Source organism: Sturnus vulgaris, chromosome 3 (assembly GCF_052056855.1).
Source record: "Sturnus vulgaris isolate bStuVul1 chromosome 3, bStuVul1.hap1, whole genome shotgun sequence".
Lineage (NCBI taxonomy): Eukaryota > Metazoa > Chordata > Aves > Passeriformes > Sturnidae > Sturnus > Sturnus vulgaris.
In genome coordinates, this window is record NC_142245.1 from 17,404,694 (window position 1) to 17,428,503 (window position 23,810).

The 23,810-nt window shown below is 43.8% G+C and overlaps 1 protein-coding gene across 1 annotated transcript; it reads right to left on the reverse strand.

The window, feature by feature from the left end:
- Positions 1-1,306: 1,306 nt before the first annotated feature.
- Positions 1,307-23,810, reverse strand: LOC106853880 (calpain-14). The gene is made up of 20 exons (XM_088161083.1): positions 23,580-23,810; positions 21,359-21,428; positions 20,348-20,466; positions 19,606-19,742; positions 18,317-18,491; positions 17,560-17,625; positions 16,131-16,216; positions 14,787-14,861; positions 13,996-14,159; positions 13,140-13,303; positions 10,274-10,479; positions 9,694-9,730; positions 8,793-8,855; positions 7,136-7,193; positions 5,345-5,409; positions 4,839-4,907; positions 4,644-4,722; positions 3,428-3,544; positions 2,667-2,722; positions 1,307-2,386 (listed from the first exon to the last, which is right to left on the reverse strand). The coding sequence occupies exons 1-20, from the start codon at positions 23,808-23,810 to the stop codon at positions 2,360-2,362; spliced, it is 2,064 nt and encodes a 687-aa protein (XP_088017209.1). The 3' UTR covers positions 1,307-2,359.

Here is a 23,810-nt window from a genome sequence, read left to right on the forward strand (position 1 = left end):
TCAAGTAATCAATAGCAAAATAATCCCCCTGCAATTACATTGCTCTGCATTAAAGAGGTGTGAAGTAAATAAGTACAAAATCTGATAGAAAAAACAATGTGTACAACATTAAAATGAACTGTGATTTGAAACTGGGTGTCCTGCACCAGTTTTGCACACAGCCTATGGTGGACCTATGTCCAGCACACTCCCAGCCTTAAATGTGCAACAAACTCAGTTGGGACTGACAGATTTCTCCCTCATCCTGTCCAACAGAGCCTGCTGTGAACACTCTGCACTCGCATAGATCCCCCTGGGCATTCCCGTGGGTGCCAGGGACCATCCTTTCCAAAATATGCTGAGAAAAGCAGAATCTACACTCCCTCAACCAATGTTTTTGGTTCTTCCAATGCTGCTCCTGGACACAGTAAATCAGTGTTTATAACATCCCCTGCTGAGTTGAGTGCAAATTAAATCAGGCTAATTTAGTTTGCACCATCATGCTCAGCTGTGAGTCACAAAAGGAAACAGAGACGTGTGTTGAGAGGGGAGCTGCTGATGGAGCCTCCTCGGGAGCCTGGCACACACAGAGCCTCTTTGGGAGCACAGCAGGACACGGAGCCCTCGGCTGCTCCAGGGGCCCTGGGTGTCCCTGCTCCCTCCAACCTGCTCTGCTTCACAGACCTGAACCATGTGACTCCACAGTAGGTCGATCCCAATAAATGATAGATATATCATCTGTAATAAACAAGTACCAACACAGCCATCTATTTATCTGGTTCTAACTGTTTTCTCATAAAAACAGGATGAAAATGATATTGCTTAGAAACAGACTGTTCTGGGGAATAAAGTGCATGCTGTTGTTTTTACTGTTTAGTGCCTCCTGACTGGGAACACTTCTATGCAAAGGAGTTCCTCTATAAATATGCTTATGCTATTGCTCAGGCCTCAGTGCAGTGGTAAGCACATCCCTGAGCTCAGTCATGCCCATGTTTACTTTCCTACCCACAGTCCACCTCACTCCTGAATTTCTCATGCACTCTGAAAAAATATTTAGGAGATTAAGCACCTAAAAAGTCACAAAAAGCCAGAGGGAAGGCTACCTATGCAAGCTTAATAGAACTCGTTCCTACAAAGGTATTAGAGTATGGTATTTCATTATATGTTCATTCCCATTGGAGCTCTGTTTCATTTAGCATCCAGACTCAGACTAGGCTGTGCACTGTAAAAGAGCCTCAATTGAGCTGTCTGCAGGAATGCAAAAAAAAAAAAAAAAAAAAAAAAAGAAAAAATCAAAGCAGCAACCTGTAACAGGCACTTAGTGTGGAAATTTCCAGCCCAAAATAAATGAATTGTAAGAAAGTGCAAAAGGAGCCTACAGATAGATGCATCAAGTAACTCTCTCATGGATTTTGACATGAATAGTCCCACTTCTACCATGTTCTCTAATGCTGTTCACAGCCCCACACCTGGATTGTACTATTGAATTAGCTACAACCTACATTTACCTGCCTCCTTTGGAAGTACACACACACTCTCTCTCTCACCCCATATAAAATAAATATCCAAATGTTTTATCAGACAGCTCCTGTATCACCCTACTGAGAACATTCATTCCTTGCCAGTCTCTGGTGACTTAAAAACAATATGGGATCAGTTTACTTTTCACTGTACTGTACTTTTCAATCTGCAGAGAAAACCCACTGCCTTTCTGAAATAAATACACAATCATCATAAAACAAACAGCTGGAGGCTCAGCTCATCACTTGGTCAAATCAAATTAGGGCCACTTCAATAGGCCTATGTTAACTATAAAAGCAAAAGAGATGGTTTGAGTGCTTGCAATTCACCTTTCCAAGTCAGGGCTAGGGAAGAGTGTTCATTCATTCATTCATTCTGTGAGTCTCCACCCCTTCTTTCCCAGAAGCACACAGATTCCAGTTCTCTACCATGGGCCTAGCAGCTACAGAATTGGGATCCCTCTATCAGTTGACATGCCACTCAGGCCAGGGGACTTTTCCCTCCTGGACTCAAGAGCCCCTTCTCATCAAACACAGCCTCTGGGCACTGCCACAATGTGTGCCTATAACAGCAGCATTAAATCAGCATGACATAGGTGACCCCAACAACTCAGTCACCCTCCTCCAGGGTGTCACACTTTGCACTCGTGGTAGTTGGCATCCAATGGTCTCTCTTCAGTAGGGTTGTCTGAAGTGAAATAGGACTCAAATATGTTAATTAGCAAAACTTCACCAAGTCTGTGGTTATCACGTTAAGTCTGCTTGAGGAAAAGACTTTTCATATGAAGTAAAAAGTCAAAACAAGGCAGCCTTCCTCCTCCTGGTACAGGTCTGGTTGTCTCCTCCTCTACAGCATTACTTCATGAATAAAGTGTCATCATCATCCACTGTAAAATAATATGGAAAGGGGGTTGAAATAATCAATCCCTGTGAGAGCACTGCCATATTCTCACCTGGACTGGACTATGGGGCATTGGAGACATTCTGCCTCCAGAAGAAATAGAAGCCGTAATAAAGGAGACTTGGAAGCCTGAACCTCCTTGTTATTTTGTAACCTGCCCTGTAAGTGGTCAGTTAAAGATACCTTTTTTAAGGCTACAGAATAAAACATGCAGTGCCACATGCAACAAAGGGGTCTGCATCTGCCAGTCAGGGAATGGGCTTTACCTCAGATTCCCGGAGATATATCCCTCTGCCATCTTGTGTTAAGTTACGAAAGGCCTCTGCAAAAGAAGTGCAAAATGAGGAGCGTTAACTTGATAGCCAGGAGATCACCACAGCCAAGGCACTCTCTTGGGAAATACCCCAAAGGCAGAGTTTGTAGACTCTTCTCAAGTGCATGTGAGCTTCTCTGGTCTGTCCCTGGGAGATCCCTGAAGGCTGGAACATCAGGAGCAGCTGAATAATGTCAGGCATGTTACTGTCTGCCCATCCATCTGAAAAACCTCAAAATGCTGGTGGTTCCAACCTTACCCACCACAATTATGAGACATGTGCTGAGGGTCTACAGCATGATCTGAGTATCACCTGTCTCATCATCAAGCTGCAGTTCACCAAAGACATATTTCAAAATTTTCTTCTTCATGGAAAAGGTGTATTTCAAGGCTGTCTTCTTCATGGAACACGAGTAATTTTCATCCGTATATTGCCTACCTCTTCCTACAGAAGGCCGGTGCAAATATGCAGAGAGCTTAATCACTCTGATATGTACAGCTTGGATGTCTGTAGGAAGGGATTGGTGGGGATGTAGAGAGAGAGCTTGGCTTCCTCTGTATCTGTCCCTTGCTTAAAACTGATTACTCTTGCTTTATTCAGAAATCCAGTCCTGCAATTTTGACCTTGCCACTGCCAGTGGGAACAGCATCAGAGGGGCCATGGCTCAGCTGGCAGCCTAGCTTGCCTGGCCAGACACAGAGCACCAGCCTTACCTCCCATGATCTCCACTCGAAGCATGAAGCAAACAAAGCTCTCAAAACTGATCTGTAAGCCAGGGTCACCATATCTGATTGCCATCAAATTACAGACTTCGTTGCTGAGTGAAATGCCTACATAAAATAGGGGAGGGGGAAAGGGAAAACAGAATGACATGGCACAACTGAGTGGTCTTCATTCCTTCTCCAACAGCTTTGTTTTTCACACTTGGTCTAAGATAATCAAATATTAGCCAGCCCAAATGAGATCTCTACATGAAGACATCTTCTCCAAACTTAAAAGAGTTCAGGTCTGCTCCCCTATACTTACACTCCTTCCAGAGTTGGAACAACATACAAATAGACCTCTTTTGTTCATAGGATATGAGGGTAGTAGCAGCAGCTGGGTTTAAGAGCAATATTCCCAAGAGGATAGGAAAGGAGATGAAAAAGAAAATCCAGAGGAAGCTCATACTGAAAGCATCAGTCCCAATGTCATGCAGTAGCAGCATTTGCAAGGAACAAAAGCATTCTCTATTCATGGCCTGGGATTTTAGTTTGCTTTAGCAGAGGTCTGCCTGGGTTTCTCACTGTGCTTTCACTGACTCAGATGAACTGGGTGAACATACACCAAAAAGAGGAATGATATTTAAGGTGTAAATATGCAAAAGAAGCTACAAGACTGAGCACCTGCCCCCACACAACACCCAGCAACAGAGCTTGGTATTTGGACCTATATTTATCATCTTCCATTTCTAGATCAAGCTTCAGACACTGCATTAGTGATGTCTGGCACCACTATAGCCTCCGTGCAATTCCCACACTTCCAGGTTTGGTCCCTGAGCTGTCGTTTTCAGCAGAGGCAGCAATTTAATAGGAGCTAGATCTGGCCTGCATCCCCACAACCCCACAGAATCTTTTAAAATTCAATTAGCAACACACAGGAAGGGATTTTAAAAAATGGGTCTGAAATAAGCAGACACTTCTGTTTCGGCAACTTTCAGCATGAGACCACACTGAGAAAAGAGTGGGCAGCCCATCCCATGGCAAAATAATTTTCAGATGTGTTGACCCAGATAAAGAAAGAAGAGATAGCCAGGGCCATGCAAACTATAATGTTTTCCACTTCTCCTGGGCTCTACATGCCATTATCAAGATGTTTCCCAGCCCTGAGCTTTTTTTCAGCTTTCATGAGCAAGAAGATGAGATTTTCCAAAATATGCTGTGGGCTCACCTGTCTCCTGTACAGCTGCATGCAGTTCCACAAGGTCAAGCTTTCCTGATCTGTTGGTATCTCTCTTCTGGAAAACTTCCTGTGGGGTGAGGGAGTACTTTTAAACAAACCAAACCACCCAAAACCCAACAGGTGACATCAAAGGGATTGTGAGCAGGGAGATATTGAAAGGCAGCATAGAAATTACTGTCATACCAAATAGAAAAGCAGTCTTTTCCACAGGACTCTGAATTCCTGGATACTCAGTGTGCCTGTGGCATTCAGCTTAGTAGGAGAATTAAGGTCAAAACATCTCAATTAAACATTAGAAAGCACCCATTACATATATTAAAAAAATGAAAAAAGAAAAAACAAATCAAAACCCCAAACAACCCAAAAACTTACAGCCACTCTAACATCCATGCAATTATAATATGAAGATAATGATTTCTTAGCCCACATTCCTGTTTATAGACTTGATCCTCCTCCCACTAAAGTCAATGGAAACCTGGCTTCTAATTTCAGAAGTAGCAGGAATCAACCCTTTCCCAAACCAGCTCCATTCTGTCTCAGCTAAACTGTTATTATGGAGGGTGAGAAGTTCAAAAAGCAGGGCCATGTCCTGGTGGTAAAGAAATCACAATAACATCCAGTCTGGCCTAAGAAATAATGCTCTGATAAACTATTATATGAGTCAGAAATATCACTCATGACAAGGATACATCCAGGAGTGCCAAGATACCCTGGCAGGAATCCAGACTGAAATTCAGGCGAAAACTCTGGAAATCTGGAGAGAGAAAAAAATTGTTTGGGGAGTTTTGGACATCTCTCAGAAAAATGGACTCACAAAATTCCCCCTTTACTCGAGGGGGCTCAGGCCCCAAAGCCTGTGTGAAACTTTACACCCACTTGAGAAGATATATCATTTATGATGATAAAAATATGAGGCAACAGGATGGATTCTACTAGTCTCAGAAAATCCAATATGAGCTCCCTGCAGGCATGTAATATAGAATGAAATATGGTACACTATCTTCAGCTATTAGAGAAAATGGAAGGAAAAGGACATCCAAAGCTCTAATCCCAAACAGAATTTACTGCGTGACCTTGAGCAAAGTCACTTGACCTGAAGAGCTTTGGGGAACAGCACTGCAGATTAATTGAAACCCTTGTACTAAGCATCTCTCTGTCCCTCTCTTTCACAGACACACTGCAAGCTCTGTTAACATAATTAAAAGTACAGGCACTGATGAAAACATTACACTGCCTCAAAGCTTAGCATTCCTGGTTCATATATAAGTTACATGAAGAGTAACAGAAAGAGGCTCTAATCACACTGCAAATCATGATTACAGTTGGTCTGTGCCTTCTACTGAGTGAGGGACAGAATCATAACTCACCAATCCCTTCCCTGCAGAAAGTCAAGATGCCTTAATATTTTAATATTGTAATAGCCCTGTTTAGTAAATACGAACCAAGTACTGCAAAGATTTTTAAACTATTCTTAAAATTAATAATTTATGAAAAGTAAAGATTCCTAGTTCAATATAGTTTTCTCACAGATAAGACAGCACCTGGTGGGTCAATTTACAAAGAAGAACTATCCTTGTCCACTTTTGTAGAAAAGAGAGTAATATCAAATTCAGTTTAAGTGAAAAAGGCATCACATCACTCTTTTAATCATCTTCTTTGTTGCCTGTAATAATGGCTGGATGGAGTATTTTCTATGTTACATATTGATTGTTACCAGCAAAGAGACCAGGAAGAAAATCTGGATTCATCATTATATCTGTAATTTCATTGCCACTGTTCAGAGAGAACAGCCACTGAAATGCCTCACTGCTGTCCAGGTAGTGTTATTTGTTACCAAGGTCCAAATTATAAGCTTGTGGAGTGCTTTGGGCTGCCCCCAGCAGACTGGATGTCACATGAGAGACAAGCTCAGGGCTCACCTGGCTCTCACAAGCATGGGTTACAGAGGCCACCTGCACCTCATCCTGTCCCCCAAACACAGAGCAAGGAGGAGCCCAATGCATGCACAGCAGGGAAGAGTAAATAGAAACAGCAGCATGGACATGACACAGGAAAGTAAAGACAAGACCCTCCTTCACCACTTAAATTCCTATGGACCAGGCATTCCACATCTTCTAATTTGGTACTGCTGAGACTCTGGCAGTGGCACAGGGTGAAATGAGATACAGTTTCAGAATCAAAGCTGAGGTCAAGCTGGGTTTGGAGGCCAAATTAAGAATCTGCACCCATGCTTGTTCTCTCCCCTCATTCTTTCAGTTGTTGAAATTCAAACTAGATTAGCTCTGCTTATAATATTTCTGCCATGTTGATTCACACCCCAGCAAATCGTTTTGCTCTGGAAATCTAACATGGCATCAGAAGAGTCAGTTCAGTCAGATTGAAGCCAGTTTCTCTTCCCAGAATTCAAGAAATAGATACAGGAGCTGAGGCTTTTCTCTGAGAGGGCTTATTTTACAGAAATATTATTTCTCAACACTTACTTCTCCAAGATATATTATTCAAGATCCTCTGGAGCTGAACAGCATTTATTTCAGGATTCTGTGATAAAGAAGAGAGTTTTAGTATTTTTTCTAAGTATTAAATCACTTTTCTCCCTCTTTTGTTTTCCCAGCATGCCCCATCTTCATTCTCTGCTTTTCTGGCCCCACTCCAGCCACTGTGAAAATCGATATAAAAGATTCCCTTTGAATATGACAAGATTCTGAGACTGCAGGAGCTGCAGTGTGCTCTGAGCTAAGTTCTCAGGGCTCCACACAGATCAATGCAGTACTGCAGGTTTTCGACTGAGTGAGGATGCAGACCTTTCAGCCCTAGTGCCATCCGTCCCATCAAGCACACGGTCAAGAGACTCACTCCAAACATTCCCCTTTTATCATTTACAAGCAAACAAACAAACACAAAACCAAAAATAAACGAAAGAAAACAACAAAAAAGGAAACTTTGGAATACTTCTCCCCAAACTTTTCAAAGCAGAGACTCCCAGTCCCCCTTGTCATTCTAAAGTTTACAGATCTTTTAGAAGCTGTGACAATCATTTGTTTGGAGGATTTTTTAAAATGTCACTCTTCAAAAATAAAAGCCTGCTTTCAGATCACTGAGACATGGCAGGGTAAAGCCTTCAGAAATGGCAGTACTGCTTCTGCCCCTGTGTGTACTTGGACATCCAGACAGCAAAGGACCACAACCTCACAATATGAGGCAATTTCAAGCACATCAAAGCCACACCATTCTCAAAATCTTAAACAAGGGGCAAAAAGTGAAAGCATTCCTTGTTTTTAGTAATAGCTTCCTTCAAAATATTCCTATTAAAAGTGCAAATTTGTTTTTGTGAAATTGTGTGTGCCAAGTACAGGGTATGATACTAAATAAACACAGCGACCTTTCCTGAAATCCCTCACCACTGTCAGTGGGATCCCTGATGGTCAGCTCCATCCCAAATCAGGGCAGAGAGATCACTAAAAAGATTATTTCACAGTAAGGACCATATTTCACTAGGAAAATTACAGGGAAAAAATGACAGGACACCCAATATCTATTTCACCTCTCAAAGCAGGTTAGTCACCATCCATCTGTGATGAAGTATGTATGAGACACGGTTCAATGTTTCAGGGCTGTTCTCTAATACGTGACTTTTCCCAATGAATGTAAGAATGCCCCAAAGGGTAGGATGGATCCACACAGCCCATCACTTTGTCCTCAATACAGGCAACAAGAATTAATGTTTAGGGAGAGCATGTGAGCCTGGTCAGCTTCCGTAGTCCATTCTGCTGTGACTCTGTTGGAAAAGTGATCTTAGAGGGTACGTCCCTGCTCAGTCCTTTAGCCTTTGTTTATAAGCTTTCTGCCCATCAGTCTCCTAATATCTTGTGAGCCTCTTGATACTGTCACATCCACATTAAGTTCCCGGCATTGACACCCTGTTGTGCAGAGAAGTGCCTGTCTCAATGCTATCACATTGCTAAGCTTCACAGGCAAATTTGCTGCGTGGAGTCATCACTGTACACAGAGCCCAACCTCCTCTCCATAGCCCTTCTCTGCTCCCTGCACATCCACAGACCTCCCTTGAACATCCACATGCTTTTACCTTCACAGAGCTACATAATAGCTCTGGAGGAGTTTACTGATGCAAGCACTTACCTGTTCAAAATGCTTTGTGAAGAAATCCTCCCAAATCTTGCCTTCATACCTATCAACAATTTCCTTTAAGGTATATTAAAAAAAATCATTAACTTGCAGAAGAAAAATATTGTCAACCAAGTTTCCCAGAATGGCATTCCATTCCCTGCCCTTTCCACCCTCTGCCCACCACTGCAATCAGTGTTAAATCACTAACACGGCCCACTGCTAAGATTCCGCCCTACATCACAGAACTGCTATTTCTTGGAGAGAAATACTCAGATAGCATGTAGTGGGGAGAAACATTCCTCTCACCCCACCCCAAGCTGTGCAAAGCACAGGGCTCACTCTGTGCCAAGAAGAGAGAAGGATCTCAGTTCTCCTTTATACAGCCCAACAGAGGAGATGAAAGCAGTAAAGGCTCTGTTTATGCCAGGGGAACGGACTATGCTATAAATTCCCTAGCACAAGCTGCAGATGTGCATGCACTGGCACTGAGACCAGATCTTTTGAAAATAACCTTTAGGCCATTGCATGGGAATAGCACTACTACAATCCCATAACGCCTTCTAAATGTTAAAGGCGTGAAAGGGACAGGGAGAAATGCAAGAATGGACCATCAGTATCCAAAAAGTCATGAACAGGAAAGACTGCAGAGCAAGTAAGACGGTGCCATTAGAAGATGTTTGCAAAAAGGGCAACTAAACTGTCTAAAGTTTTGCCTGTCCCCCACATTTGATTACATCTGTCCCCTTGGTCCAAAGGATCCTGTCTGTAAACCCAAGCTGTGCTTTCAAGTGCTGCAACACAAACATTTACATTTTCACTTGGCCTCTCCTCTAGGGCAGAGCAACAGTAAAAACCCAACATTCAGAGCTGTAGACTGAACCACAGACACCCCACTGCCCTCACACCCACTCACCTTAGAGAGGGTGAAGCTGGTGTTCCCGCCCATTTCCCTGGAGGTGCAAAAAAGCAGACACATTAAGGACAGATCTCAGAGTTGTGTTTGTCTCACCACAGGTGTCCTTCCCCTTCCCTGTATGGGGCTCCAGCCTACTTTTGCTGTGTGTTTTATTCTCTGGTGTTACAGCTGCAGTAAGGCAAGGCCTCATATCCATACAGGACCCCAAAAGTTGCTGGCATTTGAAGTATCCAAAGCACCATTTCTGTACAAGCAACCATCCTAGCATGGCCAGCAGGGAGTTCCTGGCAAACTAATGGAGCTAAAAAGTTAAAGAGCTCTTAGCCTCATCACAGTCTCAAACATGAGCATGCTGCAAGGATTGTGTGGGCCTATCTCAGCCTTTCTTGAAAGGATAAGGCCAAAAACAGTGCTCCAACCACTGAGAATCCTATGGCAGGAGAAATTCAGAGCCAGCTTCTCTAAAAGAGATTGTGCTACTTTTTGCAGTGTTAAGTCTTTATGCTGCCCCATTAGACTAGAAAGACCAGACTTTCCCAGGAAATTAGGTGCTGGCAGAGGGGCAGCAGCATCTCACCGAAGAATGTGCTTCCTGGAGAAGACCCGCAGGATGAACTCAGACTCTTGCTGAGGCTCCAGAGTGCACGGGACAATCACATAGACACAAGGCTCCAGATGGAAGTCATAAGTCACTTCCCGCTCATCAAGGAAAACCTGATGCTTGTTCACAGGCTGATGTCGGGTGAAGAAACCTGGGGGAAGCTTTCTGTTGCTCTCCTGGTACTGCTCAGGGAAGAAAGGTAAGAGAATTGTGTTCTGGCCCAGCTGAACACACGGACAAAAGGCATGTGGAGGATTCACGGGCAGGGCACAGCCGGCCTGCCTTCAATCTCAGCCCCAGTGTTACAGCACAAGCAAGTAACAGAGCCCAAAGGACTCAGTCTCCTCCCAGGACATGACGGTTCTCACTACACAGCACCTTGCCCGGTACTGATATGACAAAGGACTGGGCTTCCTGCAACTTACTAAAAAGATGAAACTACTTGTAAGGAACAGCAGCAAGATCTGGGAAGAATTCCTGTCAAAGTGGCTTCTGTAAAAGTCTTTGCCATATGGGTCAAAATGACTGCAGGCAGGAACTGCTCTAGAGACTGCCCTTCACTAGCCAGAAGACCTTCTATTCCACAGGGACCACATACTTTGTCCCCAGCTTGTCCTTTGCAATAAGGATCAGGTAGCAAAGGATTTTTCAGAACACCTGTGATCTGAGCATACTGCACAAGCAACCTAAGCCCTCATCCCAACTTCCTCCAAGAGTCCTTGATCTGTCTGGTACTCTTTGCTCTGCAGGCCCTTTTCTGCCACAGGATGATGGATAAAGTGTTGATCTAGGCAACATGGAACTAATTTTAATGCCACTGAGTGCCCAGTACACAAGTCCAATAAATAATCCTGCTAGCTAAAACTACTGTCACCTTCTGATCTTGGCTGTTCCTCAAAACATTTAGCCATTTTACTCTGCAGCCACATGGGGAAGTGCTATTCCTCTTCCTTTGCCAGTATTTTTCTTACTAATAGAGCAATCTTTCTTATAAAGGGTTCAGGGTTACTCCTCCTCATGCCCCTTATGTTAAATTCAAAGTTTTTATATTCCAGTCAATACTCTGTTGACAGCAGTTCCAATACCTTAGATGCTCTCAGCTTGCCATCTCTCCATATTGATCTTGGCAACCACTACAAACCTGAAATTGAAGTCCTGGCTGTCACCATCCCCACTCAGGTGTAGCAGAGCACTGTGCTAGGGTCACACTCAGATCCCCTCTGCCAGGAAGTTTTACCTTGAAGCTAACCCCTGATAGTGCCCAAGATATTTAAGCCAGGAAAGGGTGCCATCTTACCTTATGGTTCCCATGCTGGGTCTACAGTAACCAGGAACACAATTGTGCTGCCCATACCATATACCCAAACTAGTTCTTTGCCAGCCCAAGTCCTCATTTAAGAGGTATACTCCCATTTGAGTAGTTACAGAGTGGAAGATATGAAGATAAGCCCTTTTAAGACAAAATGAGCTCACTCTTTTCCTGTTTTAAATAGCCCCCTGAGGTCAGGGCCAAAATTGAGACTTAATCAGGATTTAAGTTCCAGAGCCCTTTCTCAGGTCCCAAAGGCTCTTGGATAAAGAAAATGCTAGAAATACAGCTGTATGAAGAAGCTGAAAGCACGTGTACCATCAAACGGCCAGGAACCTGAGCTCCCCAGGAGATCTTTGACTCGCATGGGGCACAGGCTCTTTTCCCACATCATGCCAAGCCTGGAAGGCAGCAGAAAAGCATCTCTGACTCCCACAACACAGCCAAGGACTGGGGCACCATCCCACAACTGCAGCAGGGATGAAGTGCTCATCAGGTAAAGGTTGATGCTACTTCTAATACCTTTGAAAACCCAGAACAGAAGCTGAACAACTAACACCTCCTCTCAAAGCCAATGAGCTCTCCTGGTATGGCTGCTTTTCAGTAGAGTCAGAGGATGGCTCTATATTAGTAGTGCCTTACTGAATTGAAATACTGTCACTTGCTGTCAGCCAAGGAAAAAAGGCAAACACACCACATGCAGTGTTGTCTTAACAGCTGCACCAGCCCAGGTCCCCCAGAGAACAGCCAGCAGTAGTGCCAAGGGACTCACCTGTACGCCCACCTGCAGGAAGAAAAGAAACAGAACATCTGTCAGTCAGAGCCTCTGTGTCTCACAAAACACAGTCAAGTCATTCCTGAGAAGCAGAGCAGCTACCTACATCTAGATGGGGTCTTTGCCTTCAGAAACCTCAGTCCCTTCACAGAAAAACCCTTCCCCACAGTCACCTCTCCATAACTGTGCAAGCTCACAGCAGCAACAAGACCTGTGGCTCTGTGCAAGGGAGAAGAGTGGCTCTCAAGGTACTCAGGTAATTAGAGAATTGAAGGTAGGAAACTCTCAACTCCTAGTGATATCCATTTACCTCTGGATACACAGAGAGCTAGCAGTATGCACACATAAGCAGCTGCCATATACTAGGAACACATTTTAAGCACCATTTTACTATGGTTGGAAATAACCTGAGGGCAGAACTCTTCCTGCCCCAAGTTAAGGGGACTACTGGCACCCTCTTCCAACTATTGCATATACCCTCAGAGGCAGCAAAATAAATCCCAATGTGCTTTGGAGAAAAAGGCACTTCTGGCTGCTCTGCAGGCTGACACACAGCATGCTAGAGAGGCAGCAAGGAGGACACAGAGCCTGAGGGAGCCTAGCCCTGATATGTGAGGAGACTGGGCACAGGCAGGAGGAAAGAGCAGAGATCACCCTGCACACAACAAAAACTCTTGGCCTGCAGAGCACTACAATCTACAGGGGCTGGAAGGTCTCCTGTTTGGTGAGAGGAAGAAAAGCAAAGCGATTCTTTGCACCTTATAGAGTAAAAATCCAATGAAAAGATGAGGAGCTCCGTTCCGGTGCTTGGTGCTGTGTTTCTGCATGAGGGATATAACCACATTGCACACACTTGGGCTTTTCTTACTGTCTTCAACTGGCAACACTTTCAGCCAGTATTGAGGGTTCATCCAAAAGTTGCCTAAGTAAAACAAGAAAAACATTTTGATGTCATTTTCCATCACAAAATTGATTTCCAGCTTCCCACACGATATCTGGCATTGGACGGAATAGGTTACAGGCTGTCTGGATCTCCAGACCCCACAGGAATTTGATTTTAAGGTGCAGTGTACTAGTTCAGCAGTGCAACTGCTGCTAAACTGCTAAGACAGGAGAAAGACCTAGGAACAAGGAACTTGTTACTTCTGTTTAAGAGCTCATTTTGTTTATAAATGTATCACTCTTCCTCTCTAACCCCTGGTGTATGGGCTAGCTGACTTTAGTCTCCACCTGCTCTGCTTCCAGAAGAGCTGAGCCTCTGACTATTTTATTCACTTTACCTAAAACACACTCCCTGGAGGTGCTGAGGATGCAAATTTTAACAGACAGGTTTAATGCTGTAGAGCAGATCAGTACTGGCAATTGATCCTGGGCTCCTAAAGCTTATTTCATGCTATAATCAGCCCACTGCCCTATGATTGCAAGAAGTGCATCTTCTGTGATAGCAGAAGCCAGTCAAAGTCCTTCAGCTGCTTATTTCTGATGTATGTGTGGAGGCTTAAACAGGGAGCACATGTTTCTGTTACCCATTTTATGTTAAGTGGTTATAAAGAGCTGGTCACTTAGTCAGCAGAGCATCCAAAAGTCAGAGTTATCCAAAAGAGCACCCCTCACCATTACAGAATCCCAGACTTCCTCCTGCTGTACTTCCTTTAACCCATCTCCCACTCTTCCAGGAGTACATCCACTTTCTCCCATCTTCCTGGCTCATCAGGTCTGGAGTTAATTTACAGATCACCAGATCTACAAAATGAATCTTAAAATCTCGCAGAGACATCCTGGAAAAAAGAGTGCCAAGAGACATCTCATCAGCAGTTTAGTTTAGTCCATATGGCTCATAAAACAAAAAGAAAAGGGAGCAGGGAACTTCGAAGTCGCACCATTCTGTGTTACATATGGTAATGCTCATATTTTATTAGGCAGTAAAGAAGAGAGCGTCTGCTTCCACATCAGCATCTAGGAGTAGCTAACGCACGACTAAAACTTCAGCAAAGGACAGCAGAAAAGCGAATAAAATAATCTTGCCAGCAAAGGGAGTGCAGTGAAATTACAGGGGCAGCAACATTGCCACCTCGTGGCGAAAGCTGTGGAGAAACCGCAGACAAACAGGTACACAAGAGCTTCCCGAAGCTATGTTAAGAAGAAAAGGCAGGACAAAAGCTCCTGAGGCTGCCCGTTATCTCCAACAGCCTCAGGAGACCTAGCACAGTCCTGCTTCTCCCTCGCTCCTGCATTGAAGAACAGTGCATTCCGTGTCAGCACAGGCACTGCTTCTCACAGCATCAAGCTGAGAGGAGCACGGGCTGCTATAAAGCTCATCACCTATGCCTTGGCCTAAGGGGCAATGTGCTGCTTCAGCTCCAGGGCTACTGGCAGAGAGGGGAGAAGCAAGACTGTGCCATTACCAGAATTCTCCATCCTCCTTCTTTTTCCTCAGCAAAATCTTCTCCTTTGGGCTCAGCAGTTCCCACTTGTAAGAGCTAAGGGGAAAAACATGAGGTGACTAACCAAATGTGGCCACAAATTCAAGGCAGAGGACATAACCTTCCTCTATAAAAAGAGGCCAAATCCCTGCTTCTGCATATCTCCATGTTCATCCCCCACTCTGCCTTCAGCCACACGAGACTCTCCACGACCACGCTGGGTCCCATGAGATGTAGCTACATGGCTCCAGTTTTCTCCAGCAGAAGCCAGAAATGTTCCTTTTCCATCAGCCAATCACTTCACTTGAACACACAGCTTCCAAGTACTTAAAATATAAAAATCTAGACCTGCTTTGTTGGTTAATTTTCTGTCAAAGGAGACATAATAGGAAGAGTGTTTGGCATAATAAATGAATGACTAGGACAGCACAAGAGGCAGCTGGGAGTAGTTTCTAAGGCAGGCCTGCAGTATGTTGCTCATTATGCTCTTCAACAGAACAGCTGGTGTGTTGTCATTATGTGACAGACACGCATCAGAGAAGTTACTGCTCTGCAGACAAGGTGAAAGCCATTCACATTCCCAATGACCTCTCTACTCTTCCCTCCTTTCTATGCCCTGAGCCTCAGCAAACAGACTGTGCAGGGAATGAAGTGAAGCTTGGAACAAGAAACATGCTCCACTTCAAAGAGGAACAGGACACAAGTTTGCAGTTGCCCATGGTCTAGAATGCAAACCACTGTCTTTCATGGGTCCCAATTAGGAAGGAAAAAAAAAAAAAAAATCAGGTAGATGCAAATATAGAGCCCATTTTCCTCACTAGTTGCTTCCTGTGATCTCATGCCCAACAGTATTTCCCCAAGCAGCCAGGACAGAGGACTCCTTCCTAGTTACCCAATTCCAACACATTGCAGCCTGTGGGAGATTTTTTTCTGGCTCCTCCCGTGATAAACAACTGTGCCCTGAAACATGGGGGTTTTTTAGAGCCTTCTGCACAGCTATCTGTCCCTTTGCATGTTCTCCAGATCACAGCAAGGTGGTCAGTATCTCATGCTCATATTATGTTTTCTCTGGCATTTAGTGAAAGGAAAAGTAGAATTGATCTGATTGAGGCTGCATGTGTGAAGTGAGGCCAGCTACAGCAGCACTGTCTGTATATACAGACATATAAATCTATAGAGTCACTGCTTTAACACCAGAAGATCCGTGCAAGCAACTGTTCTCTTATGGCTGCCCTCAACATTAATTCATGCCTGAAGATGGCAGCATCTTTCCTCCAAGAACCCTTTCCTCCACTCAGTGTCACACCTTTCCTTTTTTAAACTCACCTGTCACTCCAGTCTCCTTTCCATTCAATTTTCCCCCATGGATTTCTCAGTCTCACTAGGTTTTCTGGTCCATATTGACAGGTCACCTGCAGAAAACAGTAACATTGTGCTTACCAAGGTCTCAACAGTTCTCAGGTGGTTTACATCATTGTACTATGTCAGATATTAACAATGATTTTGTTTGTTCTCACAGATGTCAGCAAGTACGATGACAAAAATCTTTGAACATGTCAGCAACAAAGAGATTAAGGTGCTTCATCTTACATTCTAAACTGAAACCAGAGACATGACAGATTCCTAATCTAAAGGCTTGACTGTAAATTCCTTTGCCTTTCCAATATCTGCTCATTTTGTACTCATTTGAAAGCCTAGTCCTACCCCAGTGCAACGGCAGAGCACAATGCAGCCTCCCATGGGTGACCACACAGATTAGTGCCTCCTGAACTGGGATGCCATGGTGGGAGGAGAGGGAGCCAGGCCAATTAGGGGCTTTGTTGACAGTGTGCAGCAGAACAGTTGACTTCACACTGTTTCCACATGCTTGGTCAGTCTCTTAAGGTTGCCTGGCTCCTCATCTCATCAGAGGAGTCAGGCTGACAGACACATTGTAGAAAAACTCCACACATAAACTCCTCCTGCTCCTCCTATGGGGGACACTGATGTGCCTCATCGCTTCTGCCCTTCCTAGTATCTCTTGCTACAGGTACTGAACATGCTTTCACCAAAATGCCCAAAGCCCCACACAGTCTTTGCCATCCTTGTCAACCTCCTCTTGAGGCTGGACAAGACAGCCATCCACCAATTCAGGAGGAAGAAGATCCTACTCTTTGGGACATGTTATTTCAAGTCCTTTACCTCTAGACAAATATCCTAAGGGGACTCCAAGCAGTACTTCTGCAGATTAGTGGGGTAACCCTGCACTGTCTGCACAAAAGCACAGTTCAGTTTTCCCTTACTCCACACCCCTGAGTCACAATTTTATCTGCAGTTTTTCCTGTTTTGGCCTTTACATCCTTACTTCTCTATGGCCTCTCCACTGGCTTCAGAGGAAGGCCTTTTTACCCCAAGTAAAATGCACGTCCCCAAGTTTCAGCATATCCTCCCAGCAGCCCCAAAAGTCAGTCTTTTAATTCTTAAAGCTAAGATACATTTCTAGGTGATGGTCTCAGCAGAGCCCTATGAATCATTCCCACCCTTAGAGATACACTGATTCATAACAATTGTCCTTTACATCAAGGCCTCCAAATTAAAATGGACACACTTAAAATGTGAAGCTTAAAGCCCACAGTTTCTTTTAGCCTTAGACTAAGAAAAGAGTATTGGGGAAGAGATACTTTAGTTGCTCTCATTAATGGTTGAACCTATGAATGCAATAAAAACTGCTAATATCCAAATTAACCTGGACCCATTACATTTGGGCTGGTCTTACCTTTCTAATACCAGTTATTGTGTAGGCATGGCCAGCAACAAGCCCATTCTTCAGGACCTTTGTTGTCTGTATACAAGAAAAAGAAACAGAAGGAAAATAAACCTTTTATTCTAGCCCTATTCATACAGCAACACCAGAGACCTGCATTCCTGTAAGCAATGGCTTTTAAAGCAAATGGAGAACTGAAAATTAAATAAATAAATAAATTGAAGCTCCTAAGGGCCAGATTTTGAAATATGCTTGGAATTGGAAGGCTTATTGTTAACGGCCCTTCCTAAATTGTGAATCTCACTTGAAGGAAGTCCAGGAGGTTAGGTTTTGATTTTCAGAAAAGCAGAATTTCCCAACAGCTGAGGTAGTAACATAAAGTCTGGAAGCCAAGACTTTAATTCATCTTCTGAATGACCCACCCCTCTACCTCAGCTATAACTTTATTCCATGTGTGTCTGTACCTCACTGCACCATCTGCAAAAATGGAAAATTTATTTAATGAAAATTAGGAAAATGCAGTAGGTCCCTATCTAATAGATTATTTTCTTTGATAGATAAACCAGTTCCTAAACATAACCAACAGGGAGCTGAGAGCATCAGGGAATCAATCCATGAGCAAGGTTTAACATGAAGTATGTGACTTCTACGGAAAACAACGTGTGGCAGCTTTGATACGTTTTGAGTCACAATAACCAGCTGAGCAGAGGGAAATAGGTCTGGAAAGGTATTTAGTTATAAAGTAATTTGATGTCCCTGCAAGCCTCACCCCTAAGTGTGTCTGACAGCCCATGAGAGATCTGCTGTAGGTGGCTCTTGTCAGGATATCCCACAGATAGGGAGGAGCTTCTGCAAGTTTGATCCTTGTATTGACACCTCCTGTAAAATCCACCAAGGCTTCTGAAACTTGCCCAATCTGCAGATCTTCATAGGAGCCATAGAGTCTAGCAAAAAAAGACACCAATATATTTTTTGGGTTATAGTCACAAATGACAGGTTGGGAACAGTGAAAACATTTTTTAAAAGTGTGCAAAAAGCACAAGGAAGGCTGTAAGTCATGTTTAATTTTAAGGGAATTTTTGGCATTTGGGAAGACGAGAATCTACAAAATTGCCTCCAAGATTGGCCATAGTCTGAAAGGGACTCTTCACTCGCTGTCATCCCTGACTGTACTGTAATAGGAACATGCCCATCATGACTCTTTGATGACTCTGCCTTAGAGAATGTTGCCTGAATTTATCACCAGGCACTGTGCTGTATCTAAGATACAATGCCTTGAGAGATACTGTCTTGAGAGCTCAGTGTCCAGTCTGATTATCACTCCAGTGCAATTTGGCCCAGTCTTTTCATTCTAATACTAACACCAAATGAAAATAACATTCTCACCTTTGTGTGATCTTTCTCTCAGCATTAACTAGAGTATTTTCCCCGGCTCTGCAAAGATTATTTCAGCCAAATATTAACAAATTCTATCAGTTAGGCCTTGCTACTTTCTTCTTTGTGCTGATTCTACCACTGTTGACAAAATACACTGGAGAGAAGCCACTGTTCTCACCGTGCCATATGACTTATGACATGCCTCAGCTTTGGGGACCTGAGAGCAAAAACATCTGCCTAAACAAAGTGCAATGCTTCAGCAGATCTCCAAAATGAAAATCCTTGGAGGTTTCTCACACTGATAATACATTAAAGGAGGCTTTAGAAACCATTCACATTTGGAAATGTTTATCTACGGTGCTCCACTCCTCTGTGGTATTTACAGGGAAGGCATCAGCCTCAGCCAATACACTGCAAACAATGATAACGCTCAGAGGACAAGCCCCCACAACAGAGCTGTTTTCACACCTAAACCCTTGGATTTAAACTCAAGGGCCTGGTTTGATAACAGCTACTGCAATGGCAGCTTTTATGTGTAATAATAGAAAGATGAGAGCCATCTACTACACTCCAAATGTAGCAGGGCCTAGGATTTGCATTTATAAACAAAAACAAATTGCGTAGGCACCAACCAACATATTTTAGAGAGACTATTTGCATAACTTGAAATGAGTCACTTACTTAGCATATGCCTTCTCCAGAAGGGCTCCCCAAAACACGTTCTTATAGACCGAGGAAACAAAGAGCAGCTCCCCCACCTCATTCACCGGCAGGCGATCATCAACCACCACGTCAATCCATTCCCCGAAGTGCCAGAACTGTCAGGGGAAAGGAATGAGCTGATGTTTCCCTTGGAAGGGACCTCCCCTTGAAACAACAGGAAAGGCAAGACAGCCTAGCTGTGGGCACAGAACAAGCTGCTGTGGGTCAGTGGGATGTGCTGATTCACCCACAGAACCGGCTCCTCAGCCCCACCGGGCCAGAGGAGAAAACAAAGCATGTGCCAGGTGTAAAAGGAGTAAGCAGGGAAATTAGCCACAGGTGGACTTTCGGGGAAGGAATTCCTAACTGTAGGGTAGCAGAGGTATACCAAGAGGGGGAAAAGGACTAGAAGATTGGAGCTGATGTGCTCAGGTCCGGCTGACTGTTGCCATGTTTGAAAAGGAGTTTTGTCTGTGTTAAAATGTGGGTAGGACACAGCTGGGGTGAGCAGCCAAGCAGAGGTGTTTCCTCAGTGGCTTGCAGTTGATTCACTGCCTGCACTACTTTGCGGGAGGGGTGATGGGCTCCTCTCCAGATTGGGATACCCTCTGGCCACTTGCCCCTGGCCAAAGGGAACCATGTATAAATTATCTAAGGGTGTGACATAAAACATAGCAGAGGATATCTGAGGATCTCCTGCAATCTGGGGGAGCAGCTGTACCCGGAAGTGGAAAATGCCCGCATATTTCCTCTCAAAGCTCTGGTTTTGTGGTACAACTGCAGCCAAGATGTCCTGGTGGAATGTCAGGGCTTCCAGGGCCGCCAGGAACCAGCAGTTCTCTGTGCCAAGACAAACGGACACATGCAGTTGGCTGAAAAGTGAGAGCTCTCAGCCAAGTTCAGCAACACCACCAAGATCCCAGCAGAAGAGCTGTTGTGCTGATGTTTTTTACAATTATAACAAATCATACACACAAAATTAGATGATCCAGACATGTTCTTAACCAAACTGTGATTGGTTTATAATTGTTCTCTCATGATCTTTTCATTTGGGTACTGTTAAGTTAAATAAGAAATTTAGCAAGCAATAACTGTCAATAGAAGCATTCTGTGTTTTACTGACGTCGTGTGGGTTTTTTTCTGTTCTCTTTAAAGGTACACTATTAAAATTGTTTTTTCCATTTTTCTTTGAAAACATTAGCTTTTCAGAAAAGAAAATAATTTCCAGAGGATCTCACATGCAAGACTGTACTTAGCAAACTCTGGTTTTAAGGACATAAAGCACTTAAAAACTACTTTACTCCCACCTCTACCTGTTTTTCAGATGGCAATATAGTCTTTTATTTTAGGCAACACAAGCATAAAATTATTTTTCTAACTGCAAGGCTGAGAACACACACTGAGCATTAGGTACAAATATAAAGTCCTGTGGTTTCTGTTCAACTGTCAAGCTGCAACACCACAGACCAGTAAGAGCACAGGATCACTTCCTATTACCATGGGCAGAAACAACACACAGCAGTAATTTCAGTTTGCCTCAAATACCACTTTGAAGCTTGCCAGTTTATTTACTGAGCCTATGTCAGTAAATGACTGCTTCATCCACATGCCAAGTGGAGAGAGGAGATGGATACCTTCTGTTTCCATACCAAGTTTTATACATTCAAACTTCCATGCAAAATGTTATCTTGTGTAAGAATACTTAGATATTTATACAAAGAAGTTTCCTTACCCACCAATCCTTGGCAGAGATCAAGCTGCTTTCTGTTTGCAGCACAAAATACGGGATTTTTGTGCAAAGCCTGGGAAGCACAAAATGAAAAGAAAAAAAAAAGGAGAGAGTTAAGCCAGTAACATGAGCTGATTTCGCTTGAAGGTTAAAGCTTTTAAAATACTGAGAGTCCTTTGTGCCAGAGATGTTGTTCTGGCTCAGGTATAAATCTATTGTTATGTGCTCTGGCTAACTTGACACCATCCTGAGCACACATTTGTGTCTCCAGTATAAGTCACTGGTGCTCAGATGCATCACTATGGCTTTCCATGGATACCATGTTGAGAAGACAACCCTCAAACCTGCCAGTCCCGCTCCTCTACACAAGTGCCACCCGAAAGAGGTTATGAGGGCATAACTGTTCAAACTTTCACTCAACCTGGCTGACATCTCCACAGCTTGACTGACAATTGAGCTACAGACTGATGGCTGCTACAGAATTCCTGTTGCTGTGACAAGAATAGGTCTGTGAATAACTGTACAGAGAGAAATAATGTGGTGATTTTTTCCCGTCATAAGTGCCTCTGGGGTTAAATTAATAACCTAAGTGTCAAAATTACATTTCACTCGAATGACCCAGAAATTGCTCAAGCTAAGTTTCACACTGTTGGATTCCCCTGCAGGCAGTAGCAAAGAAACAGCAAACCCTTAGAAGGCAGTCACAGTAATTAGACACCAAGCCCTACCCTTGGTGAGTTTGGGTGTTCAGTTTGCAGATCATCAGTCATAGATGCAGCAAGCTACAAGCCTGCAGGCTGAATGGCAGAATCTCAGCATCTCCTCTGCAGCAAAGGGACTGAAGGATGCACAGCATCCATTCTCAGAGAGTCTTTGCTCAGAAAGTTTGGCATCCAGAGCAAACAGCAGCCTTCTCCACAAGGCAGTTTTTGAATCACAGAATATTCTGGGCTGGAAGGGACCCATCAGGATCACCAAGTTCAACTCCTGGATATATACAGGACACCCCAACAATCATAGCAGAGCAGCAGAATAGTCCACTGAGAGACAGAGGAGGTTTTAAGTCCATTCCAATATCTGAGAGGTTGGAGAGACACTTGAAGGGCTTTGTAGACACCAGGACTCATGCTCACCTTTTTTTATTTTTTTTTGCAGAAACTTGATCCTTCTGGGAAATTGCTTAAATCTCACAAAATATGACAGCAAGAAAATAACTTAGCTGGGAGATGCTATCTAGTATTACCTGGAAGAATTCCCTACAGACAAAGGAATTCTGAAATTCTCATGTAATTCTGTACATTGCTTCCAGGAGGATTTGATTGTCAATACTCTGCTCAGTGGCTCAGTAAGAGCAGAACTGTCATTTCGAGTAACAGTCCTTATCTAACTGTGCCAGGCCCTAGTCCTGGCCTCCAACACTTGTTATCTACCCTTTTGTTATGAGAACATGCTCTGCGACCAGCTCTTGCACCTGGGAGTCTCTTGTGATGTTCAGTTTAAGCCTGGAATGCCAGCAAAGGCCTTGGAAATGTGAGCACAAGTAGAAAACAAAGGCCCCAAAACTAAAACCAACTCAGACTGATGCTCAGACACTGGCTGTGATAGAAGCTCAGCCTTGAGAGCTGGGGAGAGATTACTCCAAGTACAGTAGACCAAACAGTTAAGCAAGGGGGAAAAAAAAAAACCAACAAAAAACCAGCCCAGCAAGAGGATAAGGCACCTGCCCTGTCTGGGAAAGTAGCAGCCTCCAGCATCATAACAGTATGAGACCCATGGAGAGAAGGGTCACAGCTAAGAGCTGCCTAGAAACTCAGAAATCTTCTAAAAGGTCATGATCTTGAACTCTAGGGAGTTCAAGAACTTCTAGGGAGAAGGATCTCATCTATCACCACAGAATCACAGTGAGATCACTGTAGCTGTGAGCTCCAAGGAAACCAATCTCCCTGCTTCCTTCGCCTCCTCTCCCTGCCTGCTCCAAGTGTTACTGGATATAAATGGAAAAAGTCTGATTATGATTTTGGGCAAAAAATGCTTCAAAGGCAATTATGAGACTCCATGTACCCCAGCTTCTAAAATGATACCTGATGCAATAAATGTAATCCCCAGCGACATTAAAGTACACCTAAATTAAAGTCTAAGAGTAGTCTGTTCAATACTAAAACTATTTGCTGGCTATCATCTGTAATCATCCTCTTACACACAGTACTCTCTGAAAGTCACTTACATGTGGCCTCTTCCACTGCAAATTTCGGGGCAGTTTCTTTAGCAGTGCTCCTGTTCCAATAGAGCTGATGTGAGCAGGGAAGGTGTCATCTGTAAACAAGCGTTTGTTCTTCAAGCACGACTCCAGCAAAGCCTGGTAGTTCTGCTGGATGGGAGGGGTGTGTTTTTGAAAGATACTCCTGCCTAAAGGTACAGGTGACTTCTTTTTTTTCAAGCACAGCAGAAAAGGCAT

Coding starts and splice junctions, on each gene's coding strand:
- LOC106853880 (XM_088161083.1), bottom strand. CDS start 23,810: ATGCCTTTTCTGCTGTGCTTGAAAAAAAAGAAGTCACCTGTACCTTTA. Junction 14,160..14,786: donor AAGGAGGATGGAGAATTCTG/GTAATGGCACAG, acceptor TCTTTTTTCCAG/GATGTCTCTGCGAGATTTTA. Junction 8,856..9,693: donor CCAGCTTCACCCTCTCTAAG/GTGAGTGGGTGT, acceptor TATACCTTAAAG/GAAATTGTTGATAGGTATGA.